At 39.8% G+C, this 27,016-nt stretch overlaps 1 protein-coding gene across 2 annotated transcripts in view; it reads left to right on the forward strand.

Annotated features, from left to right (window-relative positions):
- Positions 1 to 26,732, forward strand: part of LOC149319329 (cyclic nucleotide-gated channel cone photoreceptor subunit alpha-like) — a 39,965-nt gene extending 13,233 nt beyond the window's left edge. For both annotated transcript variants that reach the window (XM_089511483.1, XM_089511484.1), the window contains exons 2-9: positions 7,732 to 7,863; positions 10,763 to 10,882; positions 12,969 to 13,139; positions 14,723 to 14,776; positions 17,418 to 17,579; positions 19,325 to 19,432; positions 20,706 to 20,812; positions 22,234 to 26,732. In XM_089511483.1, the coding sequence (XP_089367609.1) occupies positions 7,763 to 7,863; positions 10,763 to 10,882; positions 12,969 to 13,139; positions 14,723 to 14,776; positions 17,418 to 17,579; positions 19,325 to 19,432; positions 20,706 to 20,812; positions 22,234 to 23,633 (2,223 nt within the window). In that variant the 5' untranslated portion in view covers positions 7,732 to 7,762 and the 3' untranslated portion in view covers positions 23,634 to 26,732. The remainder of the gene's footprint in view (positions 1 to 7,731; positions 7,864 to 10,762; positions 10,883 to 12,968; positions 13,140 to 14,722; positions 14,777 to 17,417; positions 17,580 to 19,324; positions 19,433 to 20,705; positions 20,813 to 22,233) is intronic.
- Positions 26,733 to 27,016: the final 284 nt, after the last annotated feature.

Consider the following 27,016-nt stretch of genomic DNA (forward strand, 5'->3'; position numbering starts at 1 on the left):
CTGCAGTCCAAAAAGGTTGATTCACCATACATTGCTCTGTCTCTCTAACACTTTCAAATCTAGAAGAAAAGTCACTAACCATGTTCACAGGGGGAAAATTCCCTGCTGCACATGATCTCACCTCATGCAATTTAAAGGGAGGGGGAGGGGGGGAGGAGAGGGACAATGACTAGCAATTCTCAAGTAATTGTCTTTGAGCACCCTCCTCCCCTACATATCATGTACTATCTCCCCAGCAATGAAACCTGAGCTGTAATGATGATAAAAATCAGGATTTCCAGATTTAGGGGCCTGGGTCCTCTGTCAAGGAGATGAATGTGGGAGCATTATCTTGAAAAGTGAGTTGGTGGTGCCTGCTCCTGAAAGCTGCTTCAGTGCAGTTTCTGTAGACTCAACAAGGAATCTCTACTTGGCCAGTTCCTCCCCTCCCTCTCCCCCTCCAAACGTTTTTCAAACTGTAGCCTGCACCAGAGCTTAGCTGGAGGGAACAATCAGCATAAGGAAAAACTGAGTGGCCTAAGAACAGCTGCCTCAGTAGTAACTGACTGCAGTTACAGCTTTGATTGCTGCTTTGTAGTTTTTTCTTTATTACAGTTAACATTCTCTTTTTTAATCCTAATGCAAATGGTTGAAGCTGCACTACAATTTCTTTTCTTCCTCTGAAGTGCATGTGGATTGCACTGTTATTAGCAAAATGCCTGACACAAAGGTCTTTCTTCCTCAGCTCTCCATGGGAACTTGATTCTTTTTGCTTTTAGATTTCACTTGTCTTTCTTTCTCTCCCTGCTCCCAGCAACTCCTAGCTGACCAAGTTCTTCTGCCCCCATTTTCTTTTCCTTTCTTTCCCCCACTACAGTTCCTGTCTACAGTCATTTTCTCCCTCGTTCCTGAATCCCTCTCTTTCTTGTCCTCTTTCAAAATTCTTGACTAAATGATTTATCCCTTTCTCCATCTCCCAGTCCCTACATTTCTTAGTTGCTTAATCCTCCTTCCTTATTCCCATTCCTTTTCTTCGATGCATTTTCCCCTCCCTCCCATAATTCTCTTGACTACTTTTCCTTGCTTCATCTCTTTGTCGTCTCATCTGCCATCCTTTCCCCTAGCTACACACATCATCTTCCTGCTTTTTCTTTCCTTCTTTGTTTCTCTATCTGTTTATTTGCCTGCCCTGAAGAAAACTTTGAAAACTTAGATGTGTTAGATTCCCAACCTTTTACAGTTGCAAGTTCCATTAAATTTAGTAGGGCTTGCTTCAGAATGGACATGCATAGACAAGATAGTTGTGTTGGTCTGCTATCATTGTTATTGTTGTCACCATCCCTGGAGTATATCACACGGGGCTTCTTGCAGGTCTGATCCCGGGTGACTCCTGATTCAGCTATGAGAATTCCTGTCGTAACGTGAATGTTTTATCACAACTGGTTGCCCTTCCATTGACCTTCTGAATGGAGGGGGGAATCAAATCTAAGGCAAGTCACATGATGCAGATTCATGCAAAGTGGAGTGAGTGCAAATTGTATTACCACACCGGTGCATACCATGTGGATTCAGTAATTCAAATTGGGACCCTTGCACATGCTCAGTGGGAGTCTGGACGCTGTCCTCATTCCCTGCCCCCTCCTTAGCTGTCATCCTTCATCAGACTGAAGGAGCAATCAGGGGATGATGGGATAGGTTGCAGGGGGTCACTGGGGCCAGGGTTTGGATGCAGGAGAAGGCAGAAGATGATGGAATAGGTCGCAAGGGGTCACTGGGGCCAGGGTTCAGATGCAGGAGAAGGCAGGGGATGATGGGATAGGTCACAGGGTGGCAGAGAGGAGGAGATGGAGGGGGATGAAGGAGCAGGATGCAAGTGGCCAAGGGGGGGCGACATCGGAGTGGTTTTCCACACCAGGCCAATTGGAAGTGAAATCAAAGTGAGCTTGAAAGTGAATTCTGTGAATTCACTTTTTTTCTGATTTCACCAAAATGAGGGGTCACTTTGGAATCACTGCGGAAGCACCAAGGAAGGAGCGCCCATAGAAAGGAATCTCATCTGATAACACATTCATGTTATAACATGAATTCACATTGTGGACCCGCAGTCACCCCGGATCTGAGCTCCAAAAATCCCCCCAAAGCCCCATGCGATATACTCCCCTGTCTCCTTCCCTTCTGCAAAACATTTGGGGAAGGAAATATTAGTAACCATTAGCACAATATGCTGCAGCAGATGCTGCTGCTGTAGATTTTGAAGATGAGATAGGATTCTGTAACCTGACTGTAAAAGAAAAAAGAAAAGAAAAATGTGTGGCAGGTGAAGGGCACTGGTTAATAGGAGCAATCCATCAAAAGCAGAGGATGAAAAACTTTCTTTTTGCTTGGAAAACAATTTCCATGTGTTTTTAAAAGCAGTGCTTGGGAAAGTGTTAGAAGCACATCTGGGAACAGTTTGTTTTTCATGGTGACTGCAGAACTTGGAAAACTTAGTTTCAAACCAGAGAAACATTATCTCATTTATTAGAGGTTGTCTTTTTATTGCAATAACATGCTATGAGCAATTGTGGTTGATACTTAATATATCCTGTTTAATGATATCACTAGCGGGTGTCCTCCATCTTAGGCTTTGGCCCTGAGGTCACATGGCCTGGGGTGATCTCAGCTTGTCAGTCCTAATCAAAGTAAAGTAACTGCTCTCGCACAATAGATTTCAGCCTTTTATCCTCCAGCTGTTTGGGACCCAAACACTAGCCAGCATGGCTTATGGTGACAGGTTCTGGGAGCTGAAGTCCAAAACACTGGGAAAGCCAAAGGTTGAAGGCACCTGCTATTTCATTTCCCAGGTCCCATTTGTTTATCTACTATATATACAATTTCAAGGACCAGAATCTCTAGTGTTGAGAGATCTTTCTGATACATCTTCTCTTCTGTTGGAAGTTCCTGGAAAGTCTACCCAGCAGCAGCAGTGGCTGGTGGCGGCAACATTTGGTATCTGAAGCTTGCCATTTTAATTTCCCACAGTGCTTCAGAGTAATGCTACGTTCACATGGCAGGTACATCCAGCTCCCTGGTGCTGTTCAAAACCCTGGAACATAAAATAAATAAAAGGGTATCCAGTACCAGCATGAGCAATAGGCACTTCCAGAGTGATGCCTCCCAACACTAGGTGCTGACATTTTCTTAAAGTATGGAAAAACTATGTTTTTGGATTGCAGATCCTACATTTTCCCCACCAGCACAATGAGAATGAGAAAACAGGAATGAATTCCAGTGCTTGCATAGAAATTGATCTACCTGCACATGTGGTTCTCTGCAAAAATGATTAAAGTGCACATTAAAGTAATCAGTATAAAAATCATGCATCTCTGCAACAGGCAATATATCGAGTCTATAGCAAAATACAAAATGTGGATTTGAGCAACTTTCTCGCATTAAGTGTAGACCATACTATCTACGACTGAACATATGTGACACAACAGTAGATTAGTGAGTGTCTTGTGCAGGTGCATCATAGCTACACAGTCACACACACACACACACACACACACACAAGCTTAACTCACTGCCTGTTTTGTAAAAAATACATAAGCTAAAACAATAATCAGAGATGTAATGTGTAGGGTAAATTGTTGCTCAGTACTTTAAAAAAGAAACTTGTTAATATTGCTTATTATCCCAGTTTTGGTTGCATTGCACTGCATTTAATATAATGTTACATTTTAGTTACTTTTTTGACCATTTAATTTAAAAACAAATTATAAAGTTCATCCAAATAATCTGAAAATGCCCCCAGTAATGTTACAGAGGGGGAAAATAAGACATCATTATTACTATAAGAAACCACTGCTGCACACTTTCTGTTTTATGGTATTGTTGGATAGGTCATGGAAAGCTTTGGGCACTTGAATAAGTCTACACATGGTCCCAGTTTTACTCTTCAACTTTCAGATTTACATCTTATTCATGAAGAAATTTCAAATTTTGGTATGCTCTCATTTTTAAAAATGAACGACATGGAAATTTTCACTCATCCCTAGATGGAAGGAAGGTTTTACGTTACTACCTCGTATATATAAACTATTTCATCTAATAAACTGTTCAATATTTTAAAGCCCTTTGAAGTCAAAGCCTGGACAGCCTTCCTAAGCATACTGTAGCAGTATTTTAAATTGCCCTTGTTTTCACACACTGAATAGTTAGCAGGGACCCTGTGTGAATGGAATTAGAAGCTGTTGGCAGCAACAGCAACAGCAATGGCTAAAACACTTTAGGTGATATACACACATGTAACTCAGAGGTATGTGTTCATACATCTTTTTTTGTATGTTGCACAAGGAGCTGTTGAGTAGGTCCTTGCACAGTGTTCATCCCTCCCCAAGGTAAATTACTTTATGAGCAGGGGCGAGGAACATGGGGTCCTTCAGATGTTGCAGTGCTGCAACTTCCATCAGCCTTCACTATTGGTGCTGCTGGTTAGGGCAGATAAGAATTGCAATCCAATATCTTCAGGGTCACACATTCGTCAGCCCTGCTCTAGAGTATGTGCATTAACAGCACTAGATTTTCTCTTTATTGGAGAGAACCATATCATTGTTGCTGTGTGCCTGCAAGGTATTCCTGACTTATGGTGACCCTAAAGTAAGCCTATCATGGGGTATTGTTTGCAAGATTTGTTCAGAGAGGGTTTGCCTTTGCCTTCCTCTGCAGTTGAGAGAGTATGACTTGGCCAAGATTACTCAGTGGATTTCCATGATGGAGCAGGGATTCAAACCTTAGTTTCCAGAGTTGTAGTCTAGTGGTCAAACCGGTACACCACACTGGCTCTCAGAGAGCCACACAGATATTAAAAAATGAAACCTAAATCAAATTGCTAATCCCTATTAAATTAGATTTATTGAAATGTTGATTTATCAAGTTGCCATTGATTCAGTGACCTATTTTAGTGGGAACTAGCAATTGGATTTTGGCCAATGATATTAAATTTTATAAATTTAAGATCATTTTACCCCCCCCCCCCCCGCTATCCAGAGGATAAAAATAAAATACAGTTCAGCAATTATATCATAATAGAAATCACATTGGGAGGTGTGGGTGTTGGGTGGCAGTGCCTAGTCAGCCTGGATGATACCATCAGTAATCACTGCAAATTTCCATCTGGGCCTAAATCAAGGTGTCTTGTTAAAAAGGTGTTTAAATCTGTGCATGCTCTAGAACAGCCATACTTGGATGGCTATCCATACCTGGATGGTAAACTTTCTACATAGGAGTTGTTTCCCTGACTGCCATTTAGTCAGTAGGCTTTACTGTTAGCCTCATCTTTGTACAAGTTTGGACAGTGATGTTTGAAAATAATTTGCTTTAAAAGAAAGAAAAATTACCCTGTATTTATGGAACCTCTTTTTTGGATAGACATGAAAAGATGCCTCTCTGTCTGTTTGTTTGAAAAGGCTAAGGTGCCCCCAGGATTTTCATTAGCAGGATAGTTTTCATTATTTTCTATGGCTGTTTTTATATTGTTCCTGCAGCAAACCTCCTCTGAACAAATCTTGCCAAGAAAACCCAGTGATAGACTTGCCTTAGGGTTACCATAAGTCGGAAATGAATTGAAGGCACACAACAACAAACCTGACTAACATTACATGATTTGTTTATTTAAATTGTATTTTTGTTATTGTTAGTCTCTATGAACTTTTAAGGAGAGTTCTCTCTGTGTGTGCATGCATAAATAAACAGTTTATACAGATGTGTGTGCAGATTTTGTTGCATGGGTCATTAAATGTGTAACATCTATAAAGTGTCCAATGCTACCTGTTAACCTGCAGCAACCCTGCAACCGTTAGTTGGCCTAATTTGCTGATTCAGGCTTACTTAGTCATGGTTGAAATCAGTGGGACAAAGTAGTCATGGTTTTAATCCTGTTAATTTCAGGGGACTAAAGAATGACTAGTCTGGATCCAATTGAATGACTCTCAAGATTTCTGTCAGATGTAGCTGAACATCACTAGCCTCATGTCAGTAGCTGGTTATGACAAAGTAGTGGGGTTGCTGGAAATATACCAACTTTGTAATGCCATGGGATGGACCAATACACAGAATTTTATATGATTTAACATATTCAGGGATTTACAAGCATGTTGACCTAGCTTTCGCAGTTCAGTCCTCTCCATAGATGCTTGGAAGGAAACTGCACTGAATTCACCCTGACATTGCAACTGCCTGAGATGGCAGAATTACTGAAACTAACAAGAGATTTGTCATGAACATTAATGGGATGTAGCTTGCAACCATGCAGTACAATCCTACCCATTTTTGCACAAATATATTCATAGGATTCTTTGCAAAATGTGCAATACGATCGCAAAAACTTTGGATTTTTGCTCTTTGGTATGCAGTGCTTTTATTTTATTTTATTTTGGAGATTTATATTCTACCTTTCTCTCAAAATGGGATTCATTTGATTTATGGCTCTCAGAAAATGTTGATTTGTGGCTCTCAGGGAATGGTTTTTAATCTGAATGAAATCAGTAAAATGCTATTTAAAGGAAATGCATGTATTTATTCCATATAAATTGTCCACATATATTCAGAGATAAATCGCAACAATAGTGAAGTTCACAAATATATTTCTGCAAAGAGAACAGTACTGTATAACTGTGGAAAGAAAGGCACTCTGCTTACCGTCTATGCTCCTATATGAAGATAAAGTTTGTAGATTACTATTATTTTCTTTTTTTATGAAAAAGCGTATAAAATTCAGCAATACGATTTGGAAAAGTGATCCTTATTTTCCAAAGAAATAGTTCTATCAAAGAAGAAATTCCGCTTTCCATTGATATGTTGTTTTAACTCGGCGTTTGCCAGTGGAGCTGTAGAATTTTAGCTGTCATTAAAAATACCAATGAGATCATTTGTGATCCATTTAAAAGGTTTGCTATGTTAGCAAATTACTATTTCAGGAAACATATTTTTCTGCCCTTTCTTTAAGTTCTCACATGACCAAGAGAAGTGTAGCCTTTGCCAACATTCCTCCAATGGACCTACAGCGGAGACAACATCTATTCAAAATGTAGGCCTGTAACTCCAACACTGTCACTGCCACTCTTCTTCCCCCTGCATGGTTTTTTAACATCTTTAACTTGATTAAGAGGTCAGCAGTGAGTTGAAAGCTTATATGATGTGTTTTGTGCATTTTTGCTGACCAATAAAGACATACCTTTTTTTGTGGATTTTGGATTTTTAAAAAAATTTCAGACAAATTTCACTCTATAACAAGAGTGATTGTGTCAAGCCATTGAAAGTATTATCATCAAATGTAAGGCTCCAGTACATTTATCTGTCCATGCAAGATATTATGATTTTTGTGTGTGATTTCAAATATTCTAGATTAGGTATCAGAAACCCAAGGCCCTCCAGATATTGTTGGCTGTCAATTCACGTCAGCTTCAATCAGCATTGCCAATGGTAAAGGAAGATGAAAACTGTAGTCTATAAACATCTGAAGGACCAAAGCTTCACCATAATCAATAATACTGCTTAAACAAAGTTAACAAAGCAAAGTAAAGAATCAATCCTGTACATATCAAGGACTGAGTTGCAAGCACTGCTGAACTCATGTCATTTCACTATAATAAATCATGCTTACTCTTTTGACAGTTGTTCCTCCTTTCTCTCTCTCTCAGCTTTTAAAAAAGGTCATTTGAAGGTTTCTTCTTTACAGTGCAGAATTTGCAATAAATTATTCCTGTATTCCAGGTACCATTTGGTGGCTGATATGTAAAGGAAAATGGCGAAAGTTGACACCTATCACTCCTGCCCAGCTGTCCATAAGCTGTCTGTGACAACTATTGACAATGAACCTGATGTGCTTGAAAATGGATTTATCAGGTAATAATAACAATTATAGAAACATTTAGTATCTCTAAATATAGCAAAAATGAACCCATAAACACTATGGGAGTATAGTTTACAGTCCAACAAAGCACAATCCCATACTTATCTACTCACAAATATGCAACACTGAATTTGGGGCAGCATACTGGTTTGCTTGATAGGATTACAGTCTAAAACAAATATGGGTAACTCCCCCTGGGACTATTTATAGATGTATCATAGACTAGACATCTTGCAACTGGACATCTTTTCATCCTAGAGTTTTCTTTAAAGTTATTCAGTCACGTAAATCCTGCCAGACCAGGAAAAGGAAATTTAACTTCACTGTTGATCTATCATATTTGATTTTTATATTGTGTTTCCAGCAGTTGAAAACACATCCTAATTATTTAAATAATCTTTACACCAACTCTGTAGGGAATCATTAACATTTTATCCATATCTGTACTATTATTGTTGTTATTTCTCTACTTTGCCCCGTGATTCAAGAAGTGTATAAGGCAGACAGTGTAGTCCATTCTGCTCGTCCACAAGGGCTGGTGGTGGAGCAAGGAAAAAGCAGAGACAGAATTGCTTATGGCAGATCTGGAATGTAGGCTACTGTTAACTGTCACTAGTAAATACAGTATGGCAGAAATGTCAAAACAGAAACAGAGAAGCTCCTTCAAGGAGGAAGAAAATTGCAAACAGACAAAGCCATGGCAAAACTCACACATTAGAATATTTGCAGGAGTCATCCTAAATACAGGGACTAGGAAATGTTTACCTTCTATGATTCTAGCATTCCACTCATAGAGGTGAGCCCGTCTTTAGGTTCCATTTGACGTGAATCACTGACAAAGATCTCAGACACATGCAACAGATTATTTGAAGAAAAGAACCAAACCACAGACTGCAAATGAAGTTACAATATGGAAAGTACAGCCAAAGAGTTAAGCATGTAGAAAAAACACATGTGCCTTGATCAATGTAAATATCCTCTGTCTCAAAACATACACAGAGCAACATCCCTCCCATTACACCCACACTTCACACCCAACCCCCTTCTACTTGTATTCATAATCACATACCCACAAGCATTTCTTTTCTGGAAAGTGGCCTCCACAAAGGCCCAGTTTGCCATAAGATGAAATACTGGTTCAAATGGAAGCTGAATCCATTTAGCACCATACAGCATGCAGTTATAGTGTGCAGTATGTTACCATAAGAGCTGCCAGCTTTGAGGGCTTTAAAAGGAGACTAGAAAATAGAGGATGGGACAATTATTTGCTATCACAATGGTTATAATACCAAAGGTAATATGTCTCAGTATATCATTTGCTGGAGAGCACAACCCAGAGAATGCTGATTCAGGGATATTGGCCCATATATGTTTTTACTTTTGAAATGCACAGCAGACATGCACTGAACTCAGCTATTTTCCTTTGAAGTTTGGCCAGAACATCTCTCTGTGCAGGTAGTCTTCAGGCTAAATTCATATGAACAGGATAAACCATTTTAGTTTTATAATTTACAGGAAGTTTAGACTTTATAGTGATACAATTATGAAAGCACTAACTACCTTACTTATATAGTATATCTGAAGCTACATGGCAACCCTTCCAGTCCTCTAAAAATGCTACATAGAGGACTGGGGGGCACAGCTGAATTGGGTGAACTGAGGTGCAGTGTGTGTATGTGTGTTCTCTGCAATTGGAGCCACCTTCAGTTAGAATTTACTAGATCTGATAGCATTGCCCTTCCATTCACAAAAGGCAGATCCTGGATCCAACCCACTGCATCTTAAGATAATTTGTTGTTGTTGCTTCTTGCCCCTCCGAAATGTCCACAACATGGATGGGAAAGGGACAGGGAAAGGGAAAGGGTAAGGGAAAGGGAAAGGGGGGGAAAGCCTAGGAAGAAAAGGACCAAAGAAGCTCCTTTTCCTTTGAGAGAAAATCTCATAATTAAAAGATGCTTCCCCATGTGAACATGGCTAAAGTCTTATTGTGCACAGTGTGATACTACCCAAAATGCACTAGGAAGCAAAACCAGGCTTCCTTGCTCAAAAATCAGGACAGGATAGCTGTCATGTGTAGAGGCTGCAGCACTTTCCTTTTGCCTGAGGCAAAAGACAAGATTCCTCCTGTCCTCTCCTCTCCCCTCCCAAATAACTTAACTGAGTACAAACTGGCTTTGCACTTTGAATTCAGTTGGATGGAATGGTAGATTAATGGATAGATAGGAAAAGGTTAAGCTATAGAGACGAGTAGACATGCAAGGAACAATATGTCATAGTTCGGGGAATCTGGAAACTGGATATGGATTCAGCTGTAGACTTGAGAGTTAGTCATTTACTCTTATTCATCATCTGTAAAATGGAAATGCTTGCAGTCTATCTCAGTGTGTAACTGTGAGATCAAAACAAGATGAAGAATATTAAAAATACTATATGCAATTGCATCCACAAATGCTAGTCTAGCATAGCAGGAAATGGCTTTCTTCTTGTACTCATCCCAGGGTGGATTGGAGCATCTGCTAAGTATGTTGATTGCAATGCTAACTCCAGCTGGACATCTGAATTTCATTCATCTTTTCTGCTTTGCTTCAGCCATCTTGAATGGGTCTAGTGGAAAAATCTAATAAATATGTAGATAATATATCTGTCAGCAAATTCTGTCTGATAAACCTTTTCTTGACACCACTCACAGATGGAGAACTCAGGCAGAAGATGATTAATACACTGTGTTTTCTGCAACGTCACTCATGACAGTTGTAGCCTCAATGATTGAGCAAGGCATGCACGTTCTTCCACAGCTGCCTAATAGGCAAAAGCTTGAAGAAAAGAAAACACACCTAGAAAGAGGCTCCATATCTTCTTAGTTTTTATCTTTTTTACTATTTTGTTTTGAAGGACCCACTCACTGTGTGAAGAAGACATATCTTCAGAATTGCAGACAGTCATTTCCATGGAGACCGGTGGACTGCCTGGATCTCGAAGGAGCTCATTCACAGGCAGCGGAGCAATGGCTAGGTAAGCATCATTTTTATGGTGTCAGGGCAGTGCCTTTACAAGAAGTTGATACCTTTTTTGGAAACAAAAGTTGCACAATGATGACAGTCAGTATTGTCTATGAAGTGAGATTAGCTATTGAGCTATTAGAAATGAAACAAAATAAAATCAAGAGTTAATTAACCCTGGTTTGTGCCATTTGAACAGTCAGTTTCCTCAGTTCAAAAGAGGTATGAAAGCTCATTCTTCTCAGTTCAGTGAGAGGTCATAGCAGTGGCATTGGACTTGTTCTTAGCAAAATGTGTGTTGGCTTTCTACCTGAACTAGATGGTCATATTTTGTATTTAGAATAGCTAAACTCTCCATTGATGCGGTGGTGACCCATGATCTTTACAGGAGGCAAAGCATGGTAGAGCTTGCTGTATCCACGAGATGGGTAGAGTAGTACTCAGTTCATACAGAACAGTTTTTCTCCTAATTACTGTGTTTGTTGTGGGTAAAAGTCATCTGAGGGAGTTTATACTTGGAGTGTTTGTAAATACTGGCATCACGTCATTTCTAGCACTTCAGTGGTGGTAGTAGTAGTAGTAGTAATAGTAATAGTAATAATAGTATCTTGTAGATTGTGAAATTGAGATGGAAATGATGATAATGATGAATGAATGAATGAATCTTTATTTGTATACCGCTATTCCCATGATCACAGCGGTTTACAACAGTAATAAAAACATACCGAAACTACAAAATCCAATAGAAAGAAATCCCCCCCACATTAAACAATACAGTACAGCAATAAAAATATCCATCATTCAATCGCAGTTAAAAACAGTTAAAAACCAAAGCACCAATTACATCCAATACAATACAGCAACACAAGGGGAGAAGAATGGAATTAAGGAACATGGGGGAAAGCTTGACGAAAGAGGTGAGTCTTTAGATTTTTCCTGAAAGACTCCAGGGAGGGGGCTGAGCGGAGCTCGTCAGGCAGAGAGTTCTAGGTCTGCGGGGCCGAAGCAGAAAAAGCCCTATGTGCAGACACCACATATCTTGTATCAGGGACTCTCAAAAGTTGTTTTCCGCCCGACCTGAGAGTGCGGGGCGGATTATATGGAGAGAGGCGGTCCTCCAAGTACCCTGGGCCCAAGCCATTTAGGGCTTTATAGGTAAAAACCAACACCTTGTATTGCGCCCGGAAGCGGATTGGCAGCCAATGAAGATCTTTCAATACCGGTGTTATATGGCTGGCTCTGGAGTTGCCAGTGACCAGCCTAGCTGCCATATTCTGGACCAATTGTAGCTTCCGAGTTTGGTACAAGGGTTGCCCCATGTAGAGTGGATTACAGAAGTCGAGTCGAGAGGTTACCAGTGCATGATTGATGATGATGATGATGGGTAGACTGACTGGGAGATTCTCTGTGCTGTAATAATTCATCAAAGTAACTTCCCCAAACGCTAATGATTCTGTTGGCAAAATACTGAAGCAGCTCTTCCATATCCATATTGATGATTCTTTCTTACAGAATATCAATTGGACAAAAGCAAAATATTCCTCATCAACATAGACAGTGAATTGATGTTGTCATGTAAGAGGTTTAAGATCATGTGAATGGGAGAGTTTGAAAAAGGCATGGATAATGTGGTCAGACATAAAATAGCTCTTGCTTAAATCTAATGTGAAGCTGGAGTGATAGAATGTCTTTCCCTTTCCCTCCTCCTTGTAGCCCTTGGAGATTATCACAAACCAACTCCAAAGATTTTCTCTGCTCTCTGGAACAGGCTTTGAGGAATCCCTAAGGGCAGCAAAGAGCATCCCCTTTTCATCTTCTGTTGGATTCTTCCTTTTTTGATTAGAAGATGTTCAGTGATTGACCATTTCCTCTGTTTTCTAAACTTGCCTCCACTTTTCAAATGTAAAAATGATGCCTACTGATGTATGTGCATTCAGGTGGATAGATCAAATGGAAGGAGTGACATTGGTCACTCAGTTGGTTCTGCATGTATCATGAAAGTTACAGATAAGACAATGGTAACATGACTTCTAGAATACATACTGAGTGCCAACTTTATGAAACAATCTATACTCCATTGGCTCTCTCTTTCTTTTCAGATTATCATGGTTTGTGTTATCACTGAGATCATGGGCAAGGAAGCGGATGCACCATGAAGACCAAAGGCCAGATTCTTTTCTTGAACGTATCCGAGGGCCAGAACTCAAAGATTTTTCAAGCAGAGACAGCATCCCACAGCTGAACTATGAAGAAGCAGATGGGTTGAAAAAGTAAGAGGACATAGCATGAGGGAAAGAATCTTTGTTCTAGACACTGCATTTAGAAGGGAAGAACCAAGTGACTTCTTGGAAAGTCATAAAGTGCTGCAGTGAAGGGAGGCACACCCTGAGGGATCTCCTAGTCCAGACTGAACAGATAAAACAGGCATGTTGCCATTGACTTTTTGACTGAATGTGCATTGGAAAAAGTTACAACTCCAGACTGGGGGAAGTTAAAAAAAAGATGTATTCCAAAAAATAGACTTTCCCCAGCTCTGATTGCCTTGCTGTATTTGACTGGCTGTAAGTTTGCACCAATAGCTTTCAGTGACCATACTCAAGCTATAAAGAGTCAAAGGGGGAATGGGAGGAGACAGAAAATAAGGTTCAATGGCCTTCATACTGGAATGGGCAGGGAAGTGAAGCTTCTAGAGAGGTACTGGGGAAGGGACATATTGCTCCACGGTCAGCAAAAAGTGAAAATTAAAATATGCTCAAAATTCTTATAATTTCTGCCAGTAATCTTTGCATTTTTTCTTTCTTGAAATGGTGACTTGTAGCAACCTGGGGGGAGGTTTTCCTAAAGTATAGCCCTCCAAACTGTTGCCACCCTTATTTTATTGGCAAAGAAGGGGAAATTTGCTTTCTCCGGAAGCCTCTAGGAATGAAAATTTACTTTTGAAAGACATTTCTGACAATTTCTGGTTTTGTTGGCGAGGGGAAGTTTCTGCAGAGGGTTCTTGGTGAACACACCTATACTGCCCCTCCCATCTTTGGGACGATTGGGACAGATGGACAAATAGATGTGTTTGCAAGTAATTTTCTGGTTTTGATAGACTAGCTGAATAGCTTCTTATTCTAGCCTTGACAACTTTTTTTTAAGTAGGGTTGATCCAGACATTCATGTATTGCAAGTCTCTGGCTTCTTCTGTGTTAACTTAGGCCTGAAGAAGGAATCACAGCTTGGAGTTGCGAACCTCCATTTCTTCTGTTACATCAGATACAGGGTATCAAAAACACTCATCCCTTACCATTTTAAAAATCCTCCAAACAATAAAAATATCCCCTCCCAACCCCCTTTTATAATTATGGATTTACAGCTTTGGAGCCATGCCACTAGCCTCCTGTGGGCCTTGCTGCAAATGGAGATATGTCTGCTTACTGTCCTGTCAATCTTGCCAGTGTTGCTGTTTAGGATCATGGAAGAAGCTTGAGTAAAGTTTAGGAGCTAGAGCCAAATGGAGGCTATAAATAGCCAGATCCTCAACTGTCAAGCATTAATACGCCTGAGAACAGGCTAAAGTGCTTCAGACACCAGGCCTGAACACAAACGTGTGTAGGCAGCACGTGAATGAGGGCAAATGGGTGCCCTGGATAGTTATGCAAAGGAGCTTAGTGCCGCGGTCAAAGTTGACCTCCTTAATCCTTTCAGCATTTGGGGGGAGGACTAACAGTTCAGTCAGTGATGATGTGTTGATTATCTGTGCCAATATAGTGTCTGAGATATTTGTTTGTGTTGCTTTTCACATTGCCCTTTTGTTCATTCATTCATTCATTTCTTTCTTTACTTATTCATTCATTGTAATTCATGGTAGTCAATGGGCTCTGGCCAGATTTAACATCAACTACTCCAACAACACCAATGAAGAGTAAGTACAACATGGACAAACTGTGTTTAGCTCTCCTTGCCTCATCCTAACCCTCCCCTCACAAAATGTGGCAATTGTACGACAGCTTTCTAGTTCATTTCCTTTCAAACTAAATTTCCGCAAGAAATAAATGTTTTCACAAAAGGAAATTTATGTCTCTGAAGAAGGCAATAATTTTTTTCCTTCCTAAAATTTGCTAGTGATAATTTCTCCAGTAATTGGAATTGTTGGTATTTATCCAATATTTTCTCCAGTTATTGAATGTGTGTGTTGTTGGGGGTAAGGAGGAACACACCATGCGGTCATAATTCATTTCATTGAGACCTAGTCATCCTGGATTCAGCTGCCTAATGTTGTGGAAATTCTCCCAGGCTGGTGACATTCAGTGAAGTTTACCAATGTACTCCTTATGTTCTTTAGGTCTGTGGCTGGCATCCCGATAGTAATATGTGATGATGTAACACTGACATGTGTCTTTTTGAGGAGTCAATGTGGAGAGGTGAATTTATCACCTCCTTTGTGAACTGAAACTCCCCTCCCTTGAAACTCAGCTGTTGCTTGTGAGCAACAGGGCATCTGGCTCTGTCCCTCTACAGTAGTTGTATAGAGAATGAGGACATCCTCCTGGACATCTGAAGGAGCTCCAGAGGTTCCCAGCAGTTGCCTTTGTCATTATGTGTCTGGCTATTGGGATACACCTAGCTGTTCCTTGACCATCCTCTGCTCTCCACTAGCTTCTAAATGGCTGTGTTGGGTAGGCCAGTGCAGGAAAACCTTGCAGGAAGGGAGAGGAACTTTACACTCTATTTCCACATTATAGGATTTCCACATTATAGACTTTCATGTCTATCTCCCTCTGTGTGTGTGTGTGTGTGTGTATTCAGGTTGTCAGTCACTCTTGTATTCCTGCATGGCAGAAGGTTGGACTGGATGGCCCTTGTGGTCTCTTCAGATTCTATGATTCTATGTTGTTGTTGTGTGCCTTCAAGTCATTTCCAGATTATGGCAATCCTAAACCTATCATGGGGTTTCTCTGAGGCTGAGAGTATGTGATTTGCCCAAGGGTACTCGGTGGGTTTCAATGGTAGAATGGGGATTTGAACCCTGGTCTCCAGAGTCATAGTCCAGTGCTCAAACCACTGCACCATGCTGGCTCCTACCTACCTCTTAATCTCTTCTATTTTAACATTCTGCAAAGAATTCCCCCATCCCTGACACACATATTTCAGGGTGTTTGTTCATTTACTATCCAATTAATAGTAATTTATTTCCACATTGACTTACATTCTAAGCTACGTTACTGCATGGTTTGTGGTGTTATTTCAGAAGGAATTAAACAACAGCTGTTCTATAATTCCTGCTTTCTTCGTTTGCTTGTATGATGGGGTGCAGGGAAATTGCAGTAGGCTTAGCTCCTCACCTCTGACTATGTTTTCTTAAGGTTCTGTGCAGAGAGTTAGGGTTTGTGTTGTCTAACAGTATTTTCTCAATTAATCCATGAAACTATACCCTCCCTCCAAGGCAACTGACTAGTACCACCTAGTGAACTGAACTGGCCATGATCCATAGTACAGCAAAACCTGGACCGTGGTCTTTTAAGTCTTCCTCTTCACAACTGTGCACCCAAGGCAGCTAACAGCAATTTTAAAAATCAAGAATAAATCACTGGGGAAGGAAGGGCCACTAAGTGCAGTGATTTTCAAAGGGAGAGCTGGGTTAATCTGTTGCAACATAAAAAGCCTGACAGACCTGTATCATCTTACATAACTCTTCAAAGATTTATGACCCATGCCACAAATTACATCTTTCTGTATCTTATTATGCTCTAATCCTCACAAATACACAATGCTAATATCTGTGCGGCTTTAATATTAAATCCATCAGTGCATCTGAAGTAGTGGATTGAAATCCCCCAAAGTTTGTGTTAAAATAAACCAGTCCTAAAGGTGCTGCTAGTCTAGATCCTCCTTCTTCCCTCTCAGGTGCAGTACGGATCTAGTGCAGTGCTGAAATGACAGTTCTGCAGCACAGTCATCTGCAGATTTACTTACAAATAAATTGTACAGAATTCAATGGAATTTATTAAGGCAGAATTTCACAGATTGCTTGGGAAGGAAACCTAATGCCTGAATGCTTCAGTTGGGATTGAACAACAACTGGGATTAATCCTGGAAATACTGGAGCTGATTTCATAATAATAATAATAATAATAATAATAATAATAATGTAAGTTGGAGGAGTGATTTTTAAGAAGTAAAAAATATCCATTACCTAATAGGATGCTGTAGTGGTAGTAGTATCAGTAGTAGTAGTAGTAGTTCATTCTTCAGAAGGATGAACTAGAGGGTTTTTGAAGTTCCTTCCAAGACTATACTTTCAAACCTGGATTAGTGCATTTAAAAAGAAATGTATTTATCACTAGCAAGTTCCTAAAGACTCGGCAAGCCTCTTGTCAAACCAGCCAGCTCTTTTCCCTTTGTTGCTGCATTCCCAGTGTACCAGTATTTTAAGTATATGCAATTTAGACTGTTCTGTGTGTATAACTCATTTTGTAAATTTAGGCTGGCCTATAGCTGTTGGTAAAACTTAGGCTAAAATTTAACCATAAACTCTGCTAAGTTTATTACACTGTGTTGTACAGAAAGAAGGAAGAAAAGAAAGAGGTTAAGGAGGAGAAAAAGGAGGAGGAAAAGAAAGATGAGAAAAAAGAGGATAAAAAGGAGGAAAAAAAGGAGGAAAAGAAAGAGGAGAAAAAAGATGACAAAAAAGATGACAAAAAGGATGATAAAAAGAAGGAAGAAGAGTAAGTATACTGAAATGGCTGTATCTTTGCAACAGACTTCCTGCTCAGTAGGACACCCAGCAGGGCATAAACCACCAATATCAAGGCCACATTTGCTACAACGATGAACAGATAGAAACCCATGGATATTATCCCAAATTACTACCTTATGCAATATGAACTTTTGCATGCTTACTTAGAAATAAACACCACTGAGTTCAATGAGACTTAGAACTGTATGTGTGTTGGATTACAGTTTTAATCATGTAACCCTAATCACATTTACTTAAAGATGTTTCTTGAGTTGAGTGGAATTTACACCTTGGTTAGTAGCCTTAGAACTACAACCCTAGTTTTGGGTTCTTAAATGCATGCCCATTCATGAGGATTTGTTTCCACACAACATCATGAGAAGAAGGCATCCAATGAAATGGAGTGCATTAAAGGCAAAGTGGAATTTGATGCCAGGAAGTACATTGCAAAGATTATACCACAAGTGTGCACTGCACACTATGCTGCTAAAGACAAACTATTAAACAATGGTAATATAGTGTATTTGGTACTTGGGTAGTAAACGTGTAGCTATAGATGTGTTGTCATAGTAGCTAGTTCACTAGTAGTAAACTTGCTTGAGAACATGCCTTGGGTGACTTCTGCCCTCATTTGCTAGTGTATGTGTAAAAAGCATCTTGTGACATAGTGCTGAGGTCACTGTAAAAATACAAAAGGAACTGGAGCAGGTTGAGAAGCACCGTACAAATCATAAGGACCACTACTAGCCAGAATTACTGGTCCTTTTAGGTGTGGTTTGGTTTTATGTAGCCCCTCTTGAAATAGGATCAATGTTCATTGGTCATTTGATGGGAGAAGGTTTTCATATCTGTTTAGGCAGCGTGGCCAGCCCTCTGCTTGACACTATTATCATTTTAAGTCCCACGGTGCTGTGAGTACTTTAGTTGAAATTATATATTTTATAAAGTATATATATTAAAGTATGTTTCAATGCCTTTAGATAAAAGAATACAATCAATTTTGCTGATGACTGATTGTAAGATGAACATGCCAGTTTCACTTTAAGGATTGTCCTGTGGGTGTTGTACTGGCCTAGCTCCATGGGTCAGTATCATTCCTAAGGTATTCCTTATTAAGCTGCATTCATAGCAGTGTCCTGCTGGAAGGGTGAACCCAATGAAGCATGGAAAGTTTGTGCAGTTAGTTGCAGTAACTGCTTCACATGTCTGTGGGAGCTGTGAAGCAGTTCTGGGTTTGAGTATGAATTTTAAAGGACCAGTCCAAGGCGTTGAAGCAATGTGGGGGAAACAGGGTTCAGTACCTTGGATTGCTCTTTTAAAGTTCAGTATGCACACAAAAGAGATTATCAGATGGGGGGAAATCGAGGAAGAAAAAGGCATACTCCCGGCAAAGTTGCACGATTACGCTGAAGATTTTCAGACGACGTCGCACTTATCCAGGACTTAACCCATGAAGATCCAGGAATGCTCCAGCAACAAACTATTCCTGGGACTTCCCCATGCATGGTTTGCTGGTGGAGCATTCCTGGATCTTCATGGGTTAAGTTCTGGATAAGTGGGATGTGCCTGAAAATCTTCAGCATGATCATGCAACTTTGCCAGGAGTATGTCTTTTACTCCTGGCTTTTTCTTCCCTGTCTCCATTAACTGTGCCACAGCCAGGGAATCATCAGCCATCTTTGATTCTGTGACACTTCATGTATACATACACTTCTGTATGTTTCCTATTTTCAGGAAAAAGAAAGAGATCTTTGTGATGGATCCCTCCAGCAACCTGTATTACAGGTGGTTAACCATTATTGCAACACCAGTATTCTATAACTGGTGCTTGTTAGTTTGCAGGTAAGGATAATTCTTCCATATCTGCTTTTCTTGTTGTAATTATATTGTTGTTGCTGATTTTGATTCCAATGTTTTATTGCTTTGTCTTCTGCAACAACTCTTAGATTTGTTGTGGTGAGGGAAAGCTCTTAGAAAGTATCTAATGCAGTGCTTCTTAAGGTACTCAATGTGGAGGACTGGCAGATCTCCCCATAACCATATTTGTGCCCATTGCCCACAACTGCTTGTTTCTTTCCTGGAAACTCTCCAGGGATTGGTGGCTGATGGCTCGCGACTGGCAATGGTCCATGGACCACCACTTTGAGTAGCACTGCTCTAATAATCAGTGCTAGAATGTGGTCTCCCTAATCTCACTCCATCATGGCTTCATTTCTGAAAAAGTAGAGTTTTATTTATTTGTGTTATCGCAAGCAGAATCAAAACTAGAACTTTATCAAGAAAAACAAACTCCTTCCCTCCCTCCGACATGGCTGACCAGGTTGGCTAGAGGTAATGGGATTTATCAAGAACCTGCCAGATTATCAAACTATTACATCTATCTAAAGCACTTTCCAACACATTATCTCTCTCCCTCTTTGTCCCTCTGTTCATCTTGAGCAAGTCCTTTAAAACAGTGATTGATGTTAGGCTTAGACTTCTCCTCTATTTGATCTGTATACCAAGATCTCTCTCAAGCATCTCAGAAAATATCTCAAATCTGTGCCAATCTCCGTACTTGCTGCTGTGGCCTGTGGGCGCCATCTGGTGGGTTCAGGAGAGCTGCATACCATTGGTGCAAGGAAGAGATGACTTGTTAAACAGCAGCATTCTTCAGACTGTATCACACAAACTTATCTCTTTTCTTATCTCTTACCATTCAGCACCAGGAGGACAAACATAGGAAGATGGCCAGCTTCATCGTATAAACTTGTAGTTCTTCCCCTTGCAATATTAAGTACTCATAAGCCATAACCAGTAGTTAGCTCACTCACTGACATCTGCCAGGATATGGCCTTGCACTAGTAGTTCTGTGCATGTGTTTATGTGCCTTCAAGTCACCTGTAGACCTATGGCAAGCCCATGAATTTTGTAGGGTTTGCTTAGGCAAGGAACATTCAAGAGGTGGTTTTACCCATTCCTTCCTCTGAAATATAGATTACAGCACCTGTCATTAATGGTCTTCTGTATACAAATCCTGTATACAAATCCTGCTTAGCATAGGATCTGGTGCATTTTAGGGCGTTTATTCCCTGGACCAGTAGTTAGTTTTGATCAAATCTCCTGTTTTTTCTAGAGCCTGTTTTGATGAACTCCAAATGGAAAACCTTACACTCTGGCTGATTTTGGATTACTCTTCTGATGTCATCTACATCATTGATACATTTGTCAGATTTAGGACAGGTGAGTTCTTTATTTCTGGCATTTTTCCACCATAGAATTGCAGTGATGAATCTCTTTATTAATAGAGTTGGTGAGACTGGATCAAAAGAGAAGAACCAGAGAGATAGAGGTAGACTTTGGAGATCATATAGTAGAGCAGTGCAGAAACTTTGGACCCTAGATGTTTTAACTTACAAATCCCACAGTCAGTGCTAGATGGGAGCTGCAGGCCAAAGCATAAAGAGGACCAAAAATATGGTGCTACGTGCAGCTGGACCTAAGACACACTATATTGCTTAAAGCCACATCCAGCATAATGGAGTATCAGAAGTGTGAAAAGTTAACTTTTTAAACTACAGTTATCAGAATCTCCCAGCCATCCTGTAAAAAGAACTACTGTATATACTCGACTATAAGTCGACCTCATATATACATCAAGGGCAGGTTTTAGGACCAAAATTATGGATTTTGACATGACCCATGGATAAGTTGAGGATAAGACTTAGGGGCATGTAATAAAGGATGTAATAAAGGATCTAAAGGATGAAGCAAAGGAAAACAATGCCAAAAAACTTACAAAATTCCAGCAGGCCTAACTGTTCATGCTCATATTAAAGGCTGGATGGATGAGAGAGTAGTGAGGGTTAATGCTTCCAGGTCAGATTAAACTCTTGCTTTTCACCATATGTGTGTGTATGTATGTGTATATATATGTGTGTGTGTGAATATATATATATATATATATATATATATATATATATATGAGTTAAAACACATTGACCCGTGGATAAGTCGACTCAGTTTTTTAGGGTCAATTTTTAAACCTAAATTTCTAGACTTATACATGAGCATTTCCAGTACAAAATAAAATATAACAAAATTAGCCAGCAGGAGTGCAAGGATTTACAAAGCACTAAAAACTTTTCAAGGTGAAAGTCTAAAAGGTTGGGAGAATAAAAAGATCACAGCTTGGAAGAATAAATTTTTGGATGATTAATTTTTAGGTGACATCTCCCAGCATCCCCCTGGTAGTTCACTATCCAAAAAGTAACTTTTCAGAACTCTGACTTTTTTATTCAGTTATTTTTTACTTTTTATTAATATTGTCAGCATGGTGTGGTGTTGAGTGTTGGATTAGGACATGAGGAGACCAGGGTTCTAATCTCCACTCAGCCATGAAAACCCACTTGGTGCCCTTGGACAAGTTACATTCTCTCAGCTTTAAAGGAAGACAAGGGTAAATCTCCTCTGAATAAAACTTGTCAAGCAAATCCTAGGATAGGGTCACCATAAGCTGGAGTCAATTTGAAGGCATTCAAGAATGACATATATATATATATATATATATATGAGAGAGAGAGAAGCAATGTAGCCTAAGTGCTGCAACAGTTGCATTTACTGACATCTCTTGCATTTTTTGTTCATTTCTCTCACTTGTTAAGGTTTCCTTGAACAAGGACTGCTAGTTCGTGATGAAAAGAAACTAAGACTAAACTACCAAAGCACTACACAGTTCAAGCTGGATCTAATCTCCCTTCTTCCTACTGACTTGGGATATTTAAAATTTGGATTGAACTATCCTGAGTTGCGATTTAACCGGTTGCTGAGGCTTGCCAGATTGTTTGAATTCTTTGACCGTACAGAAACAAGAACGAACTACCCAAATATGTTTCGTATTGGAAACCTTGTCTTATACATTCTGATCATTATCCACTGGAATGCGTGTATATTTTTTGCCATTTCAAAACAAATTGGATTTGGAACTGATACTTGGGTTTATCCCAATATAACACATCCTGAATATGGGCGCCTAGCCAGAAAGTATATTTACAGTTTGTATTGGTCAACATTAACATTGACCACCATTGGAGAAACTCCACCTCCGGTGAAAGATATTGAGTATCTATTTGTGGTCATGGACTTTCTGGTGGGTGTGCTTATCTTTGCTACCATTGTCGGTAATGTGGGCTCCATGATTTCGAACATGAATGCCTCCAGGGCAGAGTTCCAGGCCAAAGTGGATTCTATCAAACAGTACTTGCATTTCCGAAAAGTCACAAAAGACTTGGAAGAAAGAGTTATTAAATGGTTTGATTATCTGTGGACCAATAAGAAAACAGTGGAGGAGAAAGAAGTTCTAAAGTACCTTCCTGATAAATTGAAGGCTGAGATTGCCATTAACGTCCACTTGGACACACTAAGGAAAGTCCGTATCTTCCAAGATTGTGAAGCTGGGCTGCTTATTGAGCTGGTATTGAAACTAAGACCTACTGTCTTCAGTCCTGGGGACTATATCTGCAAAAAAGGGGACATAGGAAGAGAAATGTATATTATTAAAGAAGGGAAACTGGCGGTTGTAGCTGATGATGGTGTGACACAGTTTGTGGTCCTAAGTGATGGAAGTTACTTTGGAGAAATCAGCATCTTAAACATCAAAGGCAGCAAATCTGGTAATAGGAGGACAGCCAACATCAAGAGCATAGGTTATTCTGATCTGTTTTGTTTGTCCAAAGATGATCTAATGGAAGCTCTCACAGAGTACCCTGAGGCCAAAAAAGCTCTGGAAGAAAAAGGACGTCAAATTTTGATGAAAGATAATTTAATTGATGAGGAAGCAGCAAAAGCTGGAGCTGACCCCAAAGACTTGGAAGAAAAAATAGAGAAACTTGAATCCGCTTTGGACATCCTGCAGACCAGGTTTGCTAGACTCTTAGCAGAATATACTGCAGCTCAGTCCAAAGTCAAGCAGAGACTTGTAAAAGTGGAGACCAAAGTGAAGAAATTTGGAAGTGGTAACTTATCAGGAGACGAAGAGAAACCTGCAGAAGAGAAAAAAGACTGAGCTGCATTTTGATCTTCATTCAGCACAGAGTATGGCACCATGAAAAAGGAATACACATGCAAATATGTAAACATTGTTATTTTTATATGGACCCAAAACAATGAGTTTGTAGAGTTTTTAACAAAAGCGGTTGTCTTGTACATAGGAGATTATTACCTTTTATGATATTGTTAGAAATAGATCTTCAGTTCTTCATTTTCTTTTATTCTTTTTGTATTGATCATTGGTTTCTTATGAGCAATGAGCAGACCCCCCTGTTTGCAACTTGTGCAAGTCTGAAAAAAATTATATTTTTTCATGGTGTGTTTGGTGTGGAAGAGAATCTTGTGATACCGAAGAATGAATGGACAGATGAAACAGATGCATACATACATACATACATACGAACATTTTATAATTTGCACTTTTTATAAACTGATAATTATGGAAGCTTCTCAACAATTATAATCTGTCCACTTCCACAGTCATTCTAATGATTTTCTAGAAGCTACATCTTTAATAGCTGCAGACTGTTGCACTGTGAATGAACTATTTTTTTTACTTATTTATATTATTGCAATCCTCTGAAAGGAATACCACAGTGATGATATACCACATTTTTGCCCCTGAAAGACTTACAAATATATATACTTTGAACAGCAGGGCTGCTACAGAAGCTCCCTCACTAAGTTTTGCTCAGATCAACCTTTTCTTCCTGGACTGAGCTCAAAAGAAACTGATATGAGTTTGTAGCAGCATTTGGGTAGAAGCAGTGCTGACTGGTGGGTAAGAAGGACATTATTACTTTGCCTCATCCTTCTCTCTGGAACACTGTTTCAACTGTTTAAAAATCATATTTTTTTTTGTCACAAACACAAGGCATTGAATTACATTGTAGTTATATAAAATGATGCGTGAAAAATAAAAAAGAGGCAGACAGCTGGCCTCAAAATACAGTGGGTGCTTGGTATCTGCTGGGGTTTGGTTCCAGGACACTTCCCGTGGATAACAAAATCCATGGATACTGAAGTCCCATAGTGAAGTGAAATCATAGTATAGTGAAATCATGTCCCTTATATAAAATGGCAAGATCAAGGTTTGCTTTTTGGAATTTATACATTAAAAAAAACATGTCTAAACAGCGGATATTTGAATCCATGGATGAAAAATCTGTGGATATGGAGGGCTAACTGTATAGGGTTGAGGACAAGACGAAATCGATGTTCAAACTGCTTGCAACCTCATCTGTTCTTTGTAGAGTGAAAAAAAGGAGGAATTATTAACAGACAAACTGACCATCTCTACTCCACTTTTATGTGGTTCCCTAGTTGCCTCAGAATATGAGGCCTCAATATACAGGTCTGGTCAAAACAAGAAGGCGAAATCATGCAGATTGATAATGAGCATCTGCATTATTTGCAATCTTCCACATACAAAATATGAGGCCATTTATGAGCTCATGATATTCAACTGAGATAGTCTCATTTAGGAGCTCAGCTTTACATGCACACACAAATATATGTCTCATATATAGATGTGTGTCATCTAAATTTGGCTTCAGTTAGTTGCCCATATCCTCTTCCCACTCGGAGACTGCAGGTGCTATATCAGATGACAGTGGGGGGGTAGAATTTGCCAGTACTGGTATTTCTTGCCTACCTCTATTGGATTTTTCCCTCTGCCCTCTGCTAGTGTCAGTTAAACTGTAGAGGCTTTTCATATGGTACAGTCTTCTCATGTTTAAAAAGATCCAGATTGGGGAAAGTTGAGTTCAAAGGAGACCCAAGTCAAAGTGAAACTCCTGACTCCCACACATTAGATAGGAAGGAGTTCGTTGGATCCTTCTGGCCCAGCATTTTGTTTCCAGCAGGGGAATGTTGGTGACTTCACTAGGCATATTTTCAAGTTTGGCTAGTAAGATGGCAAATGATCTCTCAAAGTAGCTAACTTTCCAGGCTTTGTCCCATGTAGCGACCCTTCCAGAAGCTCAGAATGCAGTTCTCCAGATAGTATGGAACAGCACTCCCTCATTCCTCAACACTGACTAGGTTGCCTAGGGCTGACTGCAGTCCAAACACAGGTTGAGGTCCAGATGGTCTGCACCAGTGGGCTAAAAAACTGAATTATGGGCCATAAAAATCTGCTTTGAATTTCACTGATGCCATGAACTCAGGAGTCTGCTTATTGAAGCCTACCTTCCCTACTCCTCATCCCTTCCACATAAGTCTGTATGGGGGTGTGATAGCATTGGCTTACTTTACAGAGTTGTTGTAAAGAGTTAACATCTAAACAATGTCTAATGTGAAATTCTTTGGACACTTAAAAGTGATATATATGTTGAGTATTCTTAGTATATAAACTTTGGGAAAGTTCATTTATGTTCAGATAAATTCCAGTTTTCTTTTAAGGAGAAATATCTGTCTTCACAGTCTGGCACTGCATGTTATTTGAATATGTCTATCTCTGCCACATAGATCTTGCCAATTGAGACTAAAGTGAGGTAGAAGACCTATTAAATTGACCGTTATCTATCTGATGATTCTACACTTGAACCCCCCCCCCTTGGGTTTGGGGGTAGTGAATATTATGTTTTCAATAGATGCAAGAACATGAACATGTTGGTAGTCTTTCTCACTGAAATGAATGAATCATCACAGTCCCTAATACTGGTTGAATAATTGTGTCCAGAGAATTTGAGATCTGGCAGTGGCATAATAAGATTCTAGGATTCTCAGGTTTCATTTAAAGGCAAGCAATCAAGCAACAAAATCGCATCTGTAAAGAGCCTGAGATGTAACTGTTCTGGACAATAACTCCCAGCCAATTTGACCAAGGCTAATAGATTCTGGGAGCTGTAGTCCAAAAAAGTGACATTGACTTGAGAAAGGGAGCTAAGTAAACTTTCCACCGGACAGGGTTTCTGTGCCTTGTAACTTTCCCTTAAAAATGAGTGGACACTATAAATTATGCAACTATACTTGATTTGCATTATTTACCCAGGTTGCAGACTTGATACTTGGGAAAAAAATGCAGTCACAAAACATGTTTAGCAAAGTGCATATGCAGCTTTGATGAAATACTATTCCCTGCAGGATAAATGCATAGATTAAAAAAAGAAAAGTTGCACAGAACCGTTTACCAGATACAGCAGAGATATACTTTTCAGTTTGTGGTATACAGCAGTCTTCGCCAATCTAGTGCCCTCTAGTGCCTTCTCCAGTCTAGTGCCCTTTAGGCACAACTGCCTCATCCCTGCTCAGCATGGCTGCTGGACTGCCAGCTGTGGGTAATGGGAATTGTAGTCCAACATATCTGGGAGCGTCAGTTTGGGAAAAGCTGATAAAGAGCATAGCTATTTTATTTATATAATAGTATCAGTTAACTCTAGTCAAAGAAAGGACAGC

This window comes from Sceloporus occidentalis, unplaced genomic scaffold (genome assembly GCF_023333645.1).
Source record: "Sceloporus occidentalis isolate IW3139 unplaced genomic scaffold, rSceOcc1.0.p SCAF_2, whole genome shotgun sequence".
NCBI classification, from domain to species: domain Eukaryota; kingdom Metazoa; phylum Chordata; class Lepidosauria; order Squamata; family Phrynosomatidae; genus Sceloporus; species Sceloporus occidentalis.